The sequence below is a fragment of the Haplochromis burtoni genome, unplaced genomic scaffold, assembly GCF_018398535.1.
Source record: "Haplochromis burtoni strain Fernald_Lab_line unplaced genomic scaffold, NCSU_Asbu1 Contig_16, whole genome shotgun sequence".
Classification (NCBI taxonomy): Eukaryota; Metazoa; Chordata; class Actinopteri; order Cichliformes; family Cichlidae; genus Haplochromis; species Haplochromis burtoni.
Window position 1 is genome coordinate 4006171 of NW_024582377.1, and position 14193 is coordinate 4020363.

Genomic DNA, 14193 nt, shown 5'->3' on the forward strand with positions numbered 1-14193 from the left:
TACTTACTCAGAGTTTGCACTAAACCGGCTTCCTGAAATAGGGCCCTGGGCCCAGTTATAGTCGGGGTGATTGTTGGTGGTGACATGAGGGGGGCGGTCCAGCTTAAAATATTGACAACTCGGAAATTTAGACTTCCATTGAAACCAGCATCGTGGTTGGTGCTCCGACTTTAAGTATCATAACTTCGCACTTACATTCATATTTCTTGTTGATCGGCGGGTATTTGGATTTGACAGCTTCCTGTGCCTCTGTCAAGTCTAACACACGATCGTCCATTGTAGATTGAAGCTTGTTGAAAAAGGCAGACGTTTATCTAGACCATGTCCGTGTGTTCTTCTTGAATTTCCGGGCAGGCTTGACTCACCGTACTGCTTCCGTGAAAGACGAAGAACACTTATTTTTTCTTCGCTCTCTTTTTTCATTGTTACACAATGGATATATTAACAGAAATAATTAAGCAAATAATAAATTGTAAAAATTACTAGCAATAGGAACCTCTAGAGAGTTTATAGAGCATATACGCGTATGTATATGTTATAGAGCTCCTCCTTGCAAAACAGGGCATTCAGCTGTCATGAAAAATGGCCAACTTATTCAAAACGGCCTAAATACTACCTATTATTAGTAGTATCGTTATCGTTTGCAAATACCGGAAGTTACTTTTTTTTGGCACAGCACCGGATGTGTCGCGTAACGACTTCCTGTCGGTTTTGTCGTCGACTATGATTGGCTAGGCGCGTTCTATGGAGTTGGCGCCATTGCGAGCCGTCGTGCTGTCTTCTGAGCGCTCTCCCTAAAAATTACTTATTTTGTCATTAGTAGCGGTATTATAACCACACAATGGCTGATAAAGACGGTAAGGACGTCTACGTTTTTTAACGAGAACGTTATTTATGTGTGTGTGCTGTCGAGAGTGACAGAAAATGCGAATCAGGATGTAGCGGTGGTGGTTGGCGCGCCAGCCAGCATCACCTTTCATTGTTAGAAAGCACTCAGCTAGCTGTTAGCTGATGTTAGCATTAGCTGCTAACGCGCCGGTGAAAAGGGTTTTAAACCAGTGCAGTCAGATATACTGCCCCACTATAATAATCTTCAGAAAGACTGTATTATTTATTTATATGGGCGACAGTTGCTCTAGCATTGTGTGCTACTGTTACTTTATTGATAAAATCAGCTAAAACGCTAGGAAGGAAAAGATTTCCTCAAGTAGCTGCTGCATATGTTTGTAAATTTGACTATAACGTAGCTTTGTGTTGAATGTTACTGTTGCAGCGGCTTTTGATGACGCTGTGGAGGAGAGGGTGATCAACGAGGAGTATAAGATTTGGAAGAAGAACACCCCTTTCCTCTATGATCTGGTCATGACCCATGCTCTGGAGTGGCCAAGCCTCACTGCTCAATGGCTCCCAGATGTCACCAGGTAAATGGGAGTTGTGCAACACCTTTTCAGGCTCCAAGTCACAACAAGATACTGTAGCAGATATGTAAATATCATGCGATATGTCCACAGACCAGAGGGAAAGGACTACAGTGTGCACAGGCTGGTTCTGGGGACCCATACTTCTGATGAGCAGAATCACCTCGTAATTGCCAGCGTTCAACTGCCGAATGATGATGCGCAGTTTGATGCTTCACACTATGACAGCGAGAAAGGAGGTGAGAGCATAAAAAGTCCACTGAGAACCTATGTTACAAGAGCACCACCAGTAAGAGGTCATAGAATAACTTATAGTTTCCAAGTGTTCTCAAGGGATCTTTACATGCAAAACATGGAAATAACACTTATAAACAGACTAATTGACATGCCTAAGCTGGTTTTGGATGATATTGATTTAATCGATCTAATCCAACTTTAGCACAGTAATACTAGTACACTTCCACCAGAAAATGTTGTTAGACCTGGTGAATGCAGAGAGTTTGGAGGACATTTCAGTAGTCTTTTAATTTTGCACATTGTTAATGTAGCGCTATCCAACTCCTATATAGCTTATTGATAATTGTGTGATGGTGCAGAAAGAACAACATTGTTGGCTATGGGCAACTCTGCTCACAAGAGGAAGGAAAAGGAAATAACGTATGTAACAGCATGAATCAAATTTAACCTCATTCAGCAAAGCAAGGGCAATAGTGAATGTCAGCTGAACAAGTAGAATAGTAGGTTACGTACTTTTTAAATCGCTTTTTTAAAGTTCTGTAATATGTTTATTACACATTTATTAAGAGCAAAACTGGTTAACAGGAACATTGGGCATAAATGACGCACTACGTAATTTAAGGGTTGCATTTTTTGTCTAAAAAAATACATAAAAATCCCCGGTGCATAGGTCACCCTAAAACCTGCTTCATGGAATGGAAGAGCTTCATGTATCTGTTGTCTTTTTATTTCAGAGTTTGGAGGTTTTGGATCTGTTAGTGGGAAAATAGAGATTGAGATCAAGATCAACCATGAAGGAGAAGTGAACAGAGCCCGATACATGCCTCAGAATCCTTGCATCATTGCCACCAAGACCCCCACCAGTGATGTGCTAGTCTTTGATTACACAAAGCACCCCTCCAAGCCGGGTAGGTTTGCAGAAAGAACACTTTTTCTTGCATAACTGCATATCATGTGTCGCTACATTTGAAGCTCTACAGGCTTTTTAACACTGACATTATTTCTGTTAAAGACCCTTCTGGAGAATGCACCCCAGATCTCCGTCTGAGGGGCCACCAGAAGGAGGGCTATGGCCTCTCATGGAACCCAAACCTTAGTGGCTGTCTCCTTAGTGCTTCTGATGACCACGTAAGAAACCTGTCTTGACATGCCTGCCTTATTCTTGTTAAAATGATTTTTTGTCTTCTATCATATTACAAATCATTTACTTCTTTTTTTCCTTTCTTTTTTTAACATTCGTCTGTGCTCTCTGCAGACTATATGCCTGTGGGATATCAGCACAGTTCCCAAAGAGGGGAAGATTGTGGATGCCAAGACTATCTTCACAGGCCACACTGCTGTGGTGGAGGACGTCTCATGGCACCTTCTCCACGAATCGCTCTTTGGATCTGTGGCAGATGACCAGAAACTCATGATGTAAGCAGCCTCAGCGATGACTCATTAAAAACAAAGTTGTTGTTCAGTTTCACATTTCTTCCTGACACTGGTGCTTTTGTCTGTTTTTGGAACAGTTGGGACACGCGGTCCAACAACACCTCCAAGCCCAGCCATGCAGTGGACGCCCACACTGCTGAGGTCAACTGCCTGTCTTTCAATCCTTACAGCGAGTTCATTCTTGCCACTGGCTCTGCAGATAAGGTGAGGCGTCTTTCTTTCAGACAGTTACAGTGAAATAGCATCTTGATACTGTACTGAATTGGCCTCCTTTTACTTGCAGACTGTGGCTCTTTGGGACTTGAGGAACCTGAAGCTGAAGCTTCACTCGTTTGAATCCCACAAGGACGAGATCTTCCAGGTAAGAAGTGAACTTCCTCGCAATAAATCTGTAGTTGTTGTTGTGCAAACTTCGGCTTGAATGTTTCAGCTCACTAACTGCATTGTGGAGTGAGGCTATTTAGGCTGAAATATGTGTCTGGTGAATAACTAGCTTTTGGCTACAAAAGATGAAATGCAATTGCTATTAATGGTATAATTAAGTTAACAAAAAGACAAACTGTCAGGAAGTTGTTTGCTTTTACAGTTGCATACAAAGTCAATACAATGAGGTGAACTGGTGGAAAACAGTGTTGTCTGATGCAGGAGTTAAAATTTTTCAACTTTGGGAAAAACATTTTTGAGAAAAAGGATTGTAGGACTTTGTAGTAATTTGTGAAAATATGTGATGGTGAATTGTTTAAAGCTTTTGGTTGTACACTTACTTGTACCCTTGGAATTTAGGGTTGAATATTTAATTCTTTGTATAGATATAATATTTACAATTATATTCACCAAAGTACTGCAAGGGGGGGACTTAATTGCAGAGGTTTCATATCCACATCTTTTTCCAACAGGTTCAGTGGTCTCCTCATAACGAAACCATCCTGGCCTCCAGCGGCACCGACAGGCGGCTCAACGTCTGGGACCTCAGTAAGATTGGAGAGGAGCAGTCACCAGAGGATGCTGAGGATGGCCCTCCTGAGCTGCTGGTGAGTTGTGACAATGAGCGGTGGTGATGATGCAGTTTTTCTCAACAAAATGAGCATATTTGTGGTGACGTCAGAGGCTCTATGCACCCAGACTCTCCAGTAAGAGTCTTGTCCAGCAGATGGACTATAGCTCCACCAATGCATGGACTGCAGCTGGTGATGATAGTCATTGTTCTGCTCAGCAGCCTGAGAAATGTCTACTGGCACACGAACTTCTCCACCTGCTGCAGTTTGTAGTTAGTGACCCTGCAGCTTGCAGCGGCTCTGTAGGGCAGTACAAGGACTACTGTCACCAAATGCAATCCATAACAATAGAGTTGGAGTCCAGCAAGCTACATGATTTTTCTAGAGAGGCAGTGGTCACTGCCTTAACAGTGACTTGGTTGGTCTGTTAGTAAGGTACCACCACACTGGAAGAGCATGCCCAAGTCTTTGTGTAGGAAATACTGTAATGTTGCTTTCAAACATTGACTTTGTTTTATTTTTTAAGCTAAATCTCGATCATTGTGCTAAATCTTTCTGCTTCATTTCGTTTCAGTTCATCCACGGAGGACACACAGCTAAGATCTCAGACTTCTCTTGGAACCCCAACGAGCCGTGGGTCATCTGTTCAGTATCAGAGGACAACATCATGCAAGTGTGGCAGATGGTAAAGGCTTTGTAAAGAAAACTCGATCAGTTACAACACAGCGAGGATTTGAATAGTAAAGTGCATTTATTATTATAACATAGAAGAGCAGTTACATTAAAAATCTTTTATTTTTTTGGCAATTATCTGCAGGCTGAAAATATCTACAATGACGAGGACCCAGAAGGTGCTGCAGATTCAGAAGTCCAGGCATGAGTCCGGTCTCCACGTGTCTTCTTCTTTTGACCTGCTCATTAAAAATGGATCCGTTTACCAGCACTGGGTGAAAAAGCAGTCTTTTTAAAATACAGTTTGAGCAGCAGTGTTTTGTAGAAAATAAAAGAATAAAATGCTGCCATGTCATCATGTGACATGTTTAAGAAAAGGTCTCTAATGATCAGGTTTTTAGATCTTTTTAGTTTTTCGAACTGAATTCTGACTCGTGATGAAACCACAGACATGTTTATGATCACCTAAGTGTGCATTTTGTTGGTTTTATTTCTTCCATCTTGGTTAGTTGAGCAGAAACATTTCTGTGGAAGATCCATTTTTAAATGTTATTGTACATACTGTAGGTTGATCCTTTTAATTTGCCTGGTATTTGTAGTATGAAATTCCCCCAAATTGTGTTGTCACTTGTATGTGTTTTGTTTTTCTCTCTGCATTTTCTCTGCATCTGATCTTTTGTGTACTTAAGTATATTCATATAAAAATATTTACAGTAAAGCTGTTTGCTTTGTTTTCTTGGCACAACATTTTAGATGTTAAGTCGGATGTGAGCGAGTAACAAGACGCTTGCATTAAGTAGACCGCATTTTCAAACATGTAATGGGGTGGCTGTAGCTCACCCATTACATGAGCAGGTCATCCACTGATCGGAAGGTTGGTGGTTCGATTCCTGGCTTCCCCTAGCCTACATGCCAAATATCCTTGGGCAAGATACTAACCCCAAATTGCTCTCCGATCCATCGGAGTATGAATGTGTGTAAATGTTAGCTATGAAGCACTTAGAAAGATGTGCTTGTGCAAATGGGTGTGAATGCACAAGTTGTGTAAAGCGCTTTGAGTGCTCAGATGAGTAGAAAAGCGCTATAAAAGAACCAGTCCATTTACCATAATGTCAGCGTTGTGATTTGGTCTCATGTCTGATGTCTCGGGAAATTGAAACTTATGACTCTTCCTCTGTAATGTCACTGAGTTCACAACCCCTATAAGAAAATAAGTTTATTATTCATTTATTATCTTGACTTTTACTAAGTTAAAGCAGAAATGATTGGGATAAACCCACCTCAGAAATGTCAGCTCTGCTAAAAGGCCATCTTTAAGATCTTCCAAGCCTTTCTTCGATTTTCTCTGAACCTCAAACTCCACTTCTAGTTCTCTCAGAGTCTTTCTTAGTTTCTCCACAGTCTTCTGCATAAAATAAAAACATACTGTCATCTAGTTTTACTGAACATCTGTTCTATCCAACCTCTCTTGTACCTTATGTTGTGCAGTGCTCTCCTGCCGCTCTGTCTCCAAAAGAGTGATCCTCTGTTTCAGACATGATCTCTGCACCTCCAGCCTCTGTATCTCCTCTCTCAGAGGCTTCAGCCCGGCTCTCAGGTCCACTGCCTGCTCCCTGGTTTTTCTCAAAGCTTCCTCCCCAACCTGCCTTCTCTTCAGCAGAACCATGAGGCGAGGCTCGTACCAGCCTTCCAACATCTTCACACTGCCACTGAGCCTTCGCTGCAGTCTGATGGAGGCCTGGCGACACTGGCTGATGTCACTCATGGCCCTGGGCCTGCAAGGCTTAGTGGCCTGATCAGGGAGGGAATTGAGCTGGTTCTGGTGGGCGTCCTCCAGCTGCACCAACTCCTGGGTCAGACTTTGAATTTGAGCCTTGAGTTCTTCCTATGAAGAGATGTAAAATAAAAATGAAAAGTATTACATTTGATAATGGAGGCTATTTTTATCTGTGGGTAAAAACATTCAGCAAATAAAAGGATCCCATATAGCAAGAGAGTGGAAATGGAAACTACCCAGTAGCTTAGTTGGGTACATGAATTTATCTGAATGCTAATTTCTCTATAGGGTGCAAACAGTAGCTAGAACTAAAACAACAAGAACTCATACTCATGATACTCAAATAACTGAAAATCAAACCATAAACAAGCTGCAGCCATGATGACCCCAAGTTTTATATGATGTTGCTATACTAAGCAAACCTACACTACAGAAGTAAATCATCATTAAATGTAAAGCCTGTGGTTTCTACCTGAGTAACAGCAGACTGAGCCACCTCGTACTCCTGCTCGGCTAGCTTCACCTGGCTCTGGATGCAGTCTCTGGTTGTGGTGAACAGTTTCCTCTTTACCTGTTGCACATCCTCACAAACCGTAATATAATCCAGCTGAGCCAGAGCGAGAAGCCTGCGTGTTCCCTCCAGCTTCGCTCTCAAGTGCCCCACAACTTGCAGCATAGGTTCCCGTAGAACCAGAAGCTCCTGTATCAGCACATCTCTTTGCCTCTCTAGATGGGATACTCGCTGTATGCAGTGCTCAAAGAGTTCACCCAAGCTCTCCATGTCCACCTGTTCTGAGCGTAGAATAGGATCTTGAGCAAATCTACCTAGTGTTTCAGAGTCTGTGCGGTTGCTCGGTGAGATATCTTCAGAAAATCTCAGTTGCACATGTGAGTCATCAGTAGATAACATGAAGTTTCCATCCTGTACTGAGCTTTGATCATCCATGAGAGAATCTAAGAAAACAAGGCGAGAGCCATTAAAAACAGCACCTGGTAAGACTGTGGTTTTCAAAACACTTATTCCTTTACAGATTGTTAAGAGGAATGAACTGTAAAGACAAACACATCAATCATTCTGATAGCTGTTAAAGTTGAGAGGCCTGTCCTAAAGCTTAACACTACAGACCCTTTCAACCTGTCAAATAATTAAAGAAACAGCTTTTATTAACATAGATGTGTACTTACGTTAACTGGCAGTCCGACTAAATGTTCAGGCAGTTACTGTGTTAGCACGGTTTTCATTTAGGAAGAGGTCTGCAGTGTCTGTCTCCAGGAAAACGGAGGCACATTTTGTGTTTATTAATAACACTGAAGGCCTGGGAGAAACTCTATCTAAGACTCCCTCATGGGCTCACAAACTGTGTCAGTGCTGGAAGCAGACTCAGTGTGCTCTGGATGTGGCAGTTAGCGCATGTCCGGACCAGCCCGGGTGCCACAGAGAGCTATATTTACCCTTCTTCACAACCTGTTTCAATGTGTGTTTAAGAAGGTAGTGACATCATGGTGGAAAGCTGAGCTGAGCAATAACTTTCCACAAGTGTACCCCAGACTACCTTACAGGCAAAGGTGTCGACATTAGCAGGACCATGCATGCTTTTCAATTAATATCTTCCTCCAGGACTCAGCTCAGCTGACCAAGTTTGCATGGTTTATGTAACAGTATTTGTTTGAGGTGTTTTGCATACTGCCTATCACACTCTTCGCAGACAAGTGGAAACAAACACACACTCAGACATGTGAATATGGATTTAATGAAGGAGGTGATCTGAAAGATGTGAACATCTTTAAGTAATAAGGTATATTTTTTATTATATAATATTATTAAAATACAAAATTTCATGCTAGTAACTTTGGATATTTTCAAGGATATCCAAAAGGTTAAAGAAGGACAAAGAACATTTTCTTTTTGTATTATTACAGTATTGTGCAAAAGTCTTGAGACACCCGTTGTTTCTTTATGTTTTGCTGGAAACGTGTGCAAACATACATGCGTGTGTACAGCTCTAACGAGCTTGAAAGTCAACATTTGGTGTGACCACCTCTATTCACCACGCAAGCTTTTATCTACAGTTTCTTTAAGTAGTCTTCATGAATAAAAAAATGCAGACGTAAATACCTGAAACGTAAACTAACCGTGGGAAAATTAAGTTCCAGTTTCTCCCCAGTCTGCTCCATGCTATTAGCTCGTTATTCCTCGTTCCACCGCTAGATGTCGCCAAATCAACGGCCGCAGCCCCGCGCGCTCACCTGAGTGTGCCCAGCCTCCGTCAGGTGGGACCTCGGGTCGACTGCGGCGCGACTTTTCTCGGTAGTCCCACATTTTGCTTCAGTGAAGCGTCCGCAGACAAACGACCAGAGGACACGCTCTCCTGGCACCTTAAACGCGAGGGCTGAAGCCGGGCGTGCAAACACATCCAGGCTGCAGTTGTATCCTGAAGTTTAACTTTTCACGGAAATGCTTCACCTGGAGTTTTCCTTCGGGCGCTGAAAGTTGGAGTTGGAGAACGAGGGCGAAGCAGGGCGACGCTTCAAATGGAGAGCGGCTAAATCAGTCTTTAAAGTTTCGTTACGGTACGTCTGACACTTCTTTTTTTTATCTGTCCAACTTAAGCGTCAGATTAATGGCTACCTTATTGTGTTGGCATTATTTTTATTTATTTATTTTTTGTTGGAATTCCTGCTGGGAAAGTCCCTCGAAACTGAGCTGTGGCGTGAATTTTAGGAGAAAGGGTTTAATATTCCTGCATAGGGAAAAAACAAACAGATAAGGATCAATATGATTGACTGGCTTTTGAAGGCGTGAAGAAAGTAGGTTTAGAAGTGAAGCTGTTATATCAGCACGATTTTTCTTCTTCCTAATGCAGGTTTTTAGTTATGGGCAACATAAGTACGGTAATTTTAGCCCAGAAGTAAAGAAAAATAGTCCATGCATGTCAGAACCAGGGATCTCAAGTCTGTTCAAATAAAGTTTGGTTCAAATTGCAACTCCATGGCTAGATGTTGAGTATAGGCATGTATGGAAAAACAAGGTGTGGGAGAGTTGCTTCTCAGCTAAGGGATCCTATACAGAGGTAATCTAAGACCTGTAGTGCTTCTCTTAGCTATGGAGCTCGTGACAATGAAGGGTATTGTGTTGGGTCCAGTCACTGATCCAGTAGCACACTTTTTACGGCATAGTCCCCTGACACTTCTTTTAATAAATGGCAGTTAACACGCACTTCATAACCCACTGCTTGCTGATTAACCCGAGGGAGATAACGCGACCACCTTAGGACTCCCTCTCCCTTTCCCCCTCTTGGCTGTCTGCTGCAGCAGCATCTGCTGGACTTTGGTCTGGAATGAGCTTCCAATAATCAAAACTTCTCTGAAAAACCAATCAGCACTTTCAGTTGTTTGAGTTGTTTTTTTTTTAGCTGCAGGTTTAGCTGTTATACCTTTCTAATAGGTGAGGCTGAGACTGAGCCATTTGTTTAAAAAGGGTGTGTCACATACTGGTGCTCCTTCTTGGCCAGCCTGCCATGCTTGGGCTTGTACCCATTACAGGTGCGTTGTGTAAGCACTTTTGGATGCATGGCGGAACCCGGTAGAAACACGAGATTTGGGGAGGGGAGCAGATGTTAAGGCAGAGATGAGATGACAAAAGGCAAGGATGTGAGGAGAGGGCCGGGATGAAGATTACACTGGGAGCTAAGGGGTGTAAGTGCACTCGGATCTTGGGTAAGCAGACAGGTAGGTGCAGCTGTTCAGCTGTGTGCTGTGGTTCACACGTGACTGAGATCAGTGGAGGAAAGGGGAGAGCTGGCGGTCAAGAACAGCAACAAGAGGAGCAATCGAATGTTGCAAGAGACAAAATGCGCACGAGTGTGTGTGTGATCACCGAGTGACTGATTTCTGTGTGTCATGCAGGCCTGCAGAGAACGGAAACGCCTGACTGATGAGTGGAAGAAAGCAGGCCATTAATCAGAGAGATTAACTGATGATTAAGTTAATCAATGAGCTCTTATCAAGAGATGAAAAATCCAATCAGTGGCTGTTAGCTGGCCATCCAAGTCATCATGATTTACTCAATTTGGGACTGAGGCTGTTTACTTTAGTGTCTTTCTGAGGCTTCACATAAGTTGTGCTCTAAGCTCTTTCAAGTGTTTTTATTCCCACACTTGCCAGTGCCAAGCAACTGTCAGACGGAGTGAGCTTTAAACTGAAAGGATATTGTTTTGACTTGGGCTGAGCGGAGACACAAAGATGCCAGGATGTATTTTTAAACCTCGCTCTCCAGCTGTGTTTGCCTTTTCTGTGAGCTGGTCACTGCTGCTGCACAGCAGTTTCTTTTTATCTGCGTCTGACCTGTCAGTCCAGAGGTCTTTAAACTCTGCAGAGACTGCAGTCCAGACTTAGACCCCCAGAAACCCCTGGAGGCAAAGCAAACGAGACTTTGTCGCAACTCGCCAACTTTCCAGACTTTTTTTTTCTCTTTAAATCCAGCTTTTGCATTGAAAAAGGTAAGCACTGGCATTCACACCTTACCTCTAGTTAAGATTATCATTTAATAGATATCACTTTGCTGTTGCCCACCTACAGTACCTCCATTTGCCCTGTTTCCATAGAAGTTAAAATATTGCATAAACACAGGGAACAACAATCTGGGCCAGCGCACACAACCACACATTATAATGTTATCTCAAAATGACTTCCATGCGCCAGCCATTATCCATTTTTCTTTCATGGCGCTGTCTCCTAGAAGGCCACTGCATGGGGTGAAAAAAAGGGGAATAGGTGGAGGGGGTGAGGAGGTGTGTGTGTTTGATGCTGGGGGGGGGAGGTGAAAGCAGGATTGGAAAGAAGAGTTCCTCAGTCGGTAATTATAAATCTCTCAGGAATGCAGCTGCTGTTCTTACCAGACAAGCTGCTGCACGGCTACAGCGGCCTTGCAGCATGCCAAGTTGCATTTCCTTCCACAGATCTGTCTCTCTTTCTCGCACACACATGCACGCATACGTGCACGGACCATCTGTAACCGCCTTTAACCTCATAGCATTTTGGTTCATTTGTGTCATTATTGCCTTGCGGCGTTATTGTGTTTATTTGTATGACAGTTTCCTGAAACCGTACCCTTTTTGGAGCAAACAGAAGAACCACAAAGATGTCACCTTTCAGCTCAAAAGATTGCATCTATGACATGTGTCTTCATGCTCCAGGTCCTGGATTGAAAGTTCTGCTAGACATTTGGAGCCATTATGTATTCAAAAATGTTTCTATTGAGTCTAAACCGAAAGAGGAGGTCGCTTCCTTTATGGTGGGTGTATGGTGAATGGTTTCCTCGAGATTCCCTCGGCCCATAAAACGTGTCTCATTTCACCGGCTGTCCCTGGTTTCAGTTGTGAAAACCGCCTTGAGATGTAGGAATTAAGTATTTCCAGTTTGTCTCTTATAGTGGCCACATCATCCATCACAGCAGCAGCGTTTCTTGCACATCAAGTGTTTGCATGAATATGCAGAGTTCTAGTTCAGGCAAGGCAGCTTAAGTCTTAGCAGCACTCTTCTTTGTTTGATAATGCCCAAAGAAGACAGCCAACGCCCTGACAGATGCCTGCAGGTGCTGAACAGTAACACCAGTTTTCTCACTGCTAAACACTTGCTATTTAGCTACAGAATGGCTGTAAGTGTGAAAACTGTTATTTTCCAAACTGGCTGTTACTGTAGACAACTTTCTGGTCTTTGAAAGAAGACTGGAACAGATCCAAAGCGCTCCTCCTCTCTCTAAAGGAGAATGAGCTTGTTGGTCTATTATGTTTCCTCTTCCTATGGTGACTAAACCATTTGCAGCCCAATCTTAACCTTGCTTGCTGCCAGCAAGGTTAAGATCGTGCCATGTGAAACCAACAGGTCAGGCATTAGATGTGAATGGCCTTCTGGTTAAACTGAGCCAGTCCTAGTTCAAACAAAGGTGGCTGTCTGTATCATTGCCACACCCTCTTGGCTTTGCCTTATCCCTGTGAGGCAGCAGAGTCTGCTTCATCAGCTTCCCTGTATGACTCACTGCAGTCAAAAGTTACACTTCCCCAAGCCCCCTCCTCCCCTCATCCCCCATGCAACTACTTGTGAAATTCCTATTGCTCATATTTACGTGATAAGACTCCAGTTTAAAGGGAGTGTTGTGCGAAGTCGCTGTAATGCACAGATGGCTGTTGGAGTCAAAAAAGACAACAGTGATAGTTGTATTTGTGATACTCCACTTTGGCTCTGATCTGTTGAGGGTGTGTGCGCTTAACTTTAGTGTTTTGTTTTTTATTCCTGCCACAGCTAGCTTTCCGTCTTTTTTTCTCTCCACGCTGGTTTGTCAAGGGAAGATGTTTGAAAGCTCTGTGAGCTCTGTGGGGTATTATCCTTAATTCGTAACCACAGTTACAAAGCGCTTTGCCTCAGGCAAGGCTGGTGTCATTGCTTTATGTTGCTGTAACTTAGCTGACCTGTCTGTTTAAATGTGGACACGAGACCTGGATTTGTTCTGGAATTCAATTTCCCGAGCTGGCTTTGACTGTTTAACCACAACAGTGAAACCCACCTTCATGATATCATTTAGGTCTCCCTCATGCCCACACTACAGCTCTTTATTCTAGGGGACATGGACAGCTTTGGTCCTTGTGGGGTGGGGCCTTTGTGGATCAGGCTTGTTGCAGCATATCCCGAACAGACACAGAGAAGGAAGAGCATGGAAGTCGGGGTCAGTACCTTGTACTGTGTTGTTAGGCAGGTTTTTCTTTAGCTAGGACAGTGAGGGGTACAGATTTCAGAGGTGGCTGTTTATATCAATGATACACCCTCTTGTCTTTTCCTTGTCGTGATGAGGCAGTAGACAGTAAGGAGACAGTGAGGAGGACTGGACAGGCTGCAGCAGGATTTTCTTTTCAAATCAACCAGATGAGCTATTACAGTGGGAGACATTACCATGCTGGGAGTTCTGCTGACACTGGGGAGTGCCATTGCCATGGAGTTGTGTACTTGATCTGCAGTATTGTTTGTGTTTGGATGGGTGGGACTGTGTAGCACCAAAGTGGTCAAAAACTACAAAATAAACAAAGAAATTCCATAAAATGCAGCAAAAACAATATATTGTTAGGAATAAAAGTAGTCTTTAATTAGTTTGATCTGTAAAATGACTGCGTATTTATTTACCTTTGAACATATGTAGACACTTGTGTATCTACTTTTTCTATTTAATTGTCTATTTATAAATTTAACTTTGTATTTACTTGGACATAAATAATGTTTTTTTTTCTTTTATATTTCTGCTTCATTATGCAAATGAAGAATGATATTCAAAGTTTGTCATGAGGTCAGCTTTAACAACAACATTACAAAATAGTTAAAAAAAATCAACAAATTACATGGGAAAGTAAATTTTAACCAAAGATAAACAAAAGCTAATTTAAACAAACTTATGTCCTTTTGAATAATTTCTCATATACTATTTGGTGCATTCAATTGCATATTAGTTATGTATGTACTTCAGCCGCCACTGGTTTTAACATTGCGGTCAAATGGCGTATACTGTAGCGGTCGGTAGTGCATAATCAATAAATCGTCTTTCCAGATTTGTCAAGAGTGTGTAAACTATTATCAGCTCCTGTTTACTTCATGCTGGTGTGTACACACTGCTGTC

At 42.6% G+C, this 14193-nt stretch overlaps 4 protein-coding genes across 6 annotated transcripts in view; 2 read left to right on the plus strand and 2 right to left on the minus strand.

The window, feature by feature from the left end:
- Positions 1-650, minus strand: part of zbtb8os (zinc finger and BTB domain containing 8 opposite strand) — an 8038-nt gene extending 7388 nt beyond the window's left edge. Inside the window, exons 1-2 of the mRNA XM_005916969.2 lie at positions 497-650; positions 196-369 (exon numbers count right to left, since the gene is read on the minus strand). Coding sequence (XP_005917031.1) covers positions 196-277 — 82 coding nt within the window. The 5' untranslated portion in view covers positions 278-369; positions 497-650. The remainder of the gene's footprint in view (positions 1-195; positions 370-496) is intronic.
- A 48-nt stretch (positions 651-698) lies between these two features.
- On the plus strand, positions 699-5474 carry LOC102305636 (histone-binding protein RBBP4). Its single transcript, XM_005916972.2, has 11 exons — positions 699-857; positions 1274-1421; positions 1512-1657; positions 2390-2563; positions 2668-2783; positions 2911-3071; positions 3167-3293; positions 3373-3450; positions 3986-4120; positions 4659-4769; positions 4902-5474. The coding sequence occupies exons 1-11, from the start codon at positions 842-844 to the stop codon at positions 4962-4964; spliced, it is 1275 nt and encodes a 424-aa protein (XP_005917034.1). The 5' UTR covers positions 699-841; the 3' UTR covers positions 4965-5474.
- A 93-nt stretch (positions 5475-5567) lies between these two features.
- Positions 5568-8117, minus strand: LOC102305939 (syncoilin). Of its 2 annotated transcripts, XM_005916974.3 has the most exons (5): positions 7719-8114; positions 7006-7487; positions 6231-6641; positions 6037-6161; positions 5568-5956 (listed from the first exon to the last, which is right to left on the minus strand). In XM_005916974.3, exons 2-5 carry the CDS (start codon positions 7477-7479, stop codon positions 5917-5919), a joined length of 1050 nt encoding a protein of 349 aa, XP_005917036.1. In that variant the 5' UTR covers positions 7480-7487; positions 7719-8114; the 3' UTR covers positions 5568-5916. The 2 variants fall into 2 exon arrangements, with proteins under 2 accessions (XP_005917036.1, XP_005917035.1); XM_005916973.3 differs by having other exon boundaries at positions 5568-6161; positions 7719-8117.
- Positions 8118-8793: 676 nt separating this feature from the next.
- The window catches only part of si:dkey-157l19.2 (uncharacterized protein KIAA1522 homolog), a 36979-nt gene continuing 31579 nt past the window's right edge, over positions 8794-14193 (plus strand). The window contains exon 1 of one of the 2 annotated variants that reach the window (XM_005916975.3): positions 8794-9104. The gene's annotated coding sequence lies outside the window, so the exon portion shown is untranslated. The other variant, XM_005916976.3, reaches the window with a different exon arrangement.

Excerpts from the sequence above, each read along its gene's own strand:
- LOC102305939 (XM_005916973.3), bottom strand. The coding sequence starts at position 7,479 with ATGGATGATCAAAGCTCAGTACAGGATGGAAACTTCATGTTATCTACT. Across the intron at positions 6,642-7,005 it reads CTCAGTCTGCTGTTACTCAG|GAAGAACTCAAGGCTCAAAT; the intron begins GTAGAAACCACA and ends ATCTCTTCATAG. Across the intron at positions 6,162-6,230 it reads AGAGCACTGCACAACATAAG|AAGACTGTGGAGAAACTAAG; the intron begins GTACAAGAGAGG and ends TATTTTATGCAG.
- LOC102305636 (XM_005916972.2), top strand. Across the intron at positions 1,422-1,511 it reads TGGCTCCCAGATGTCACCAG|ACCAGAGGGAAAGGACTACA; the intron begins GTAAATGGGAGT and ends ATATGTCCACAG. Across the intron at positions 3,294-3,372 it reads CCACTGGCTCTGCAGATAAG|ACTGTGGCTCTTTGGGACTT; the intron begins GTGAGGCGTCTT and ends TTTTACTTGCAG.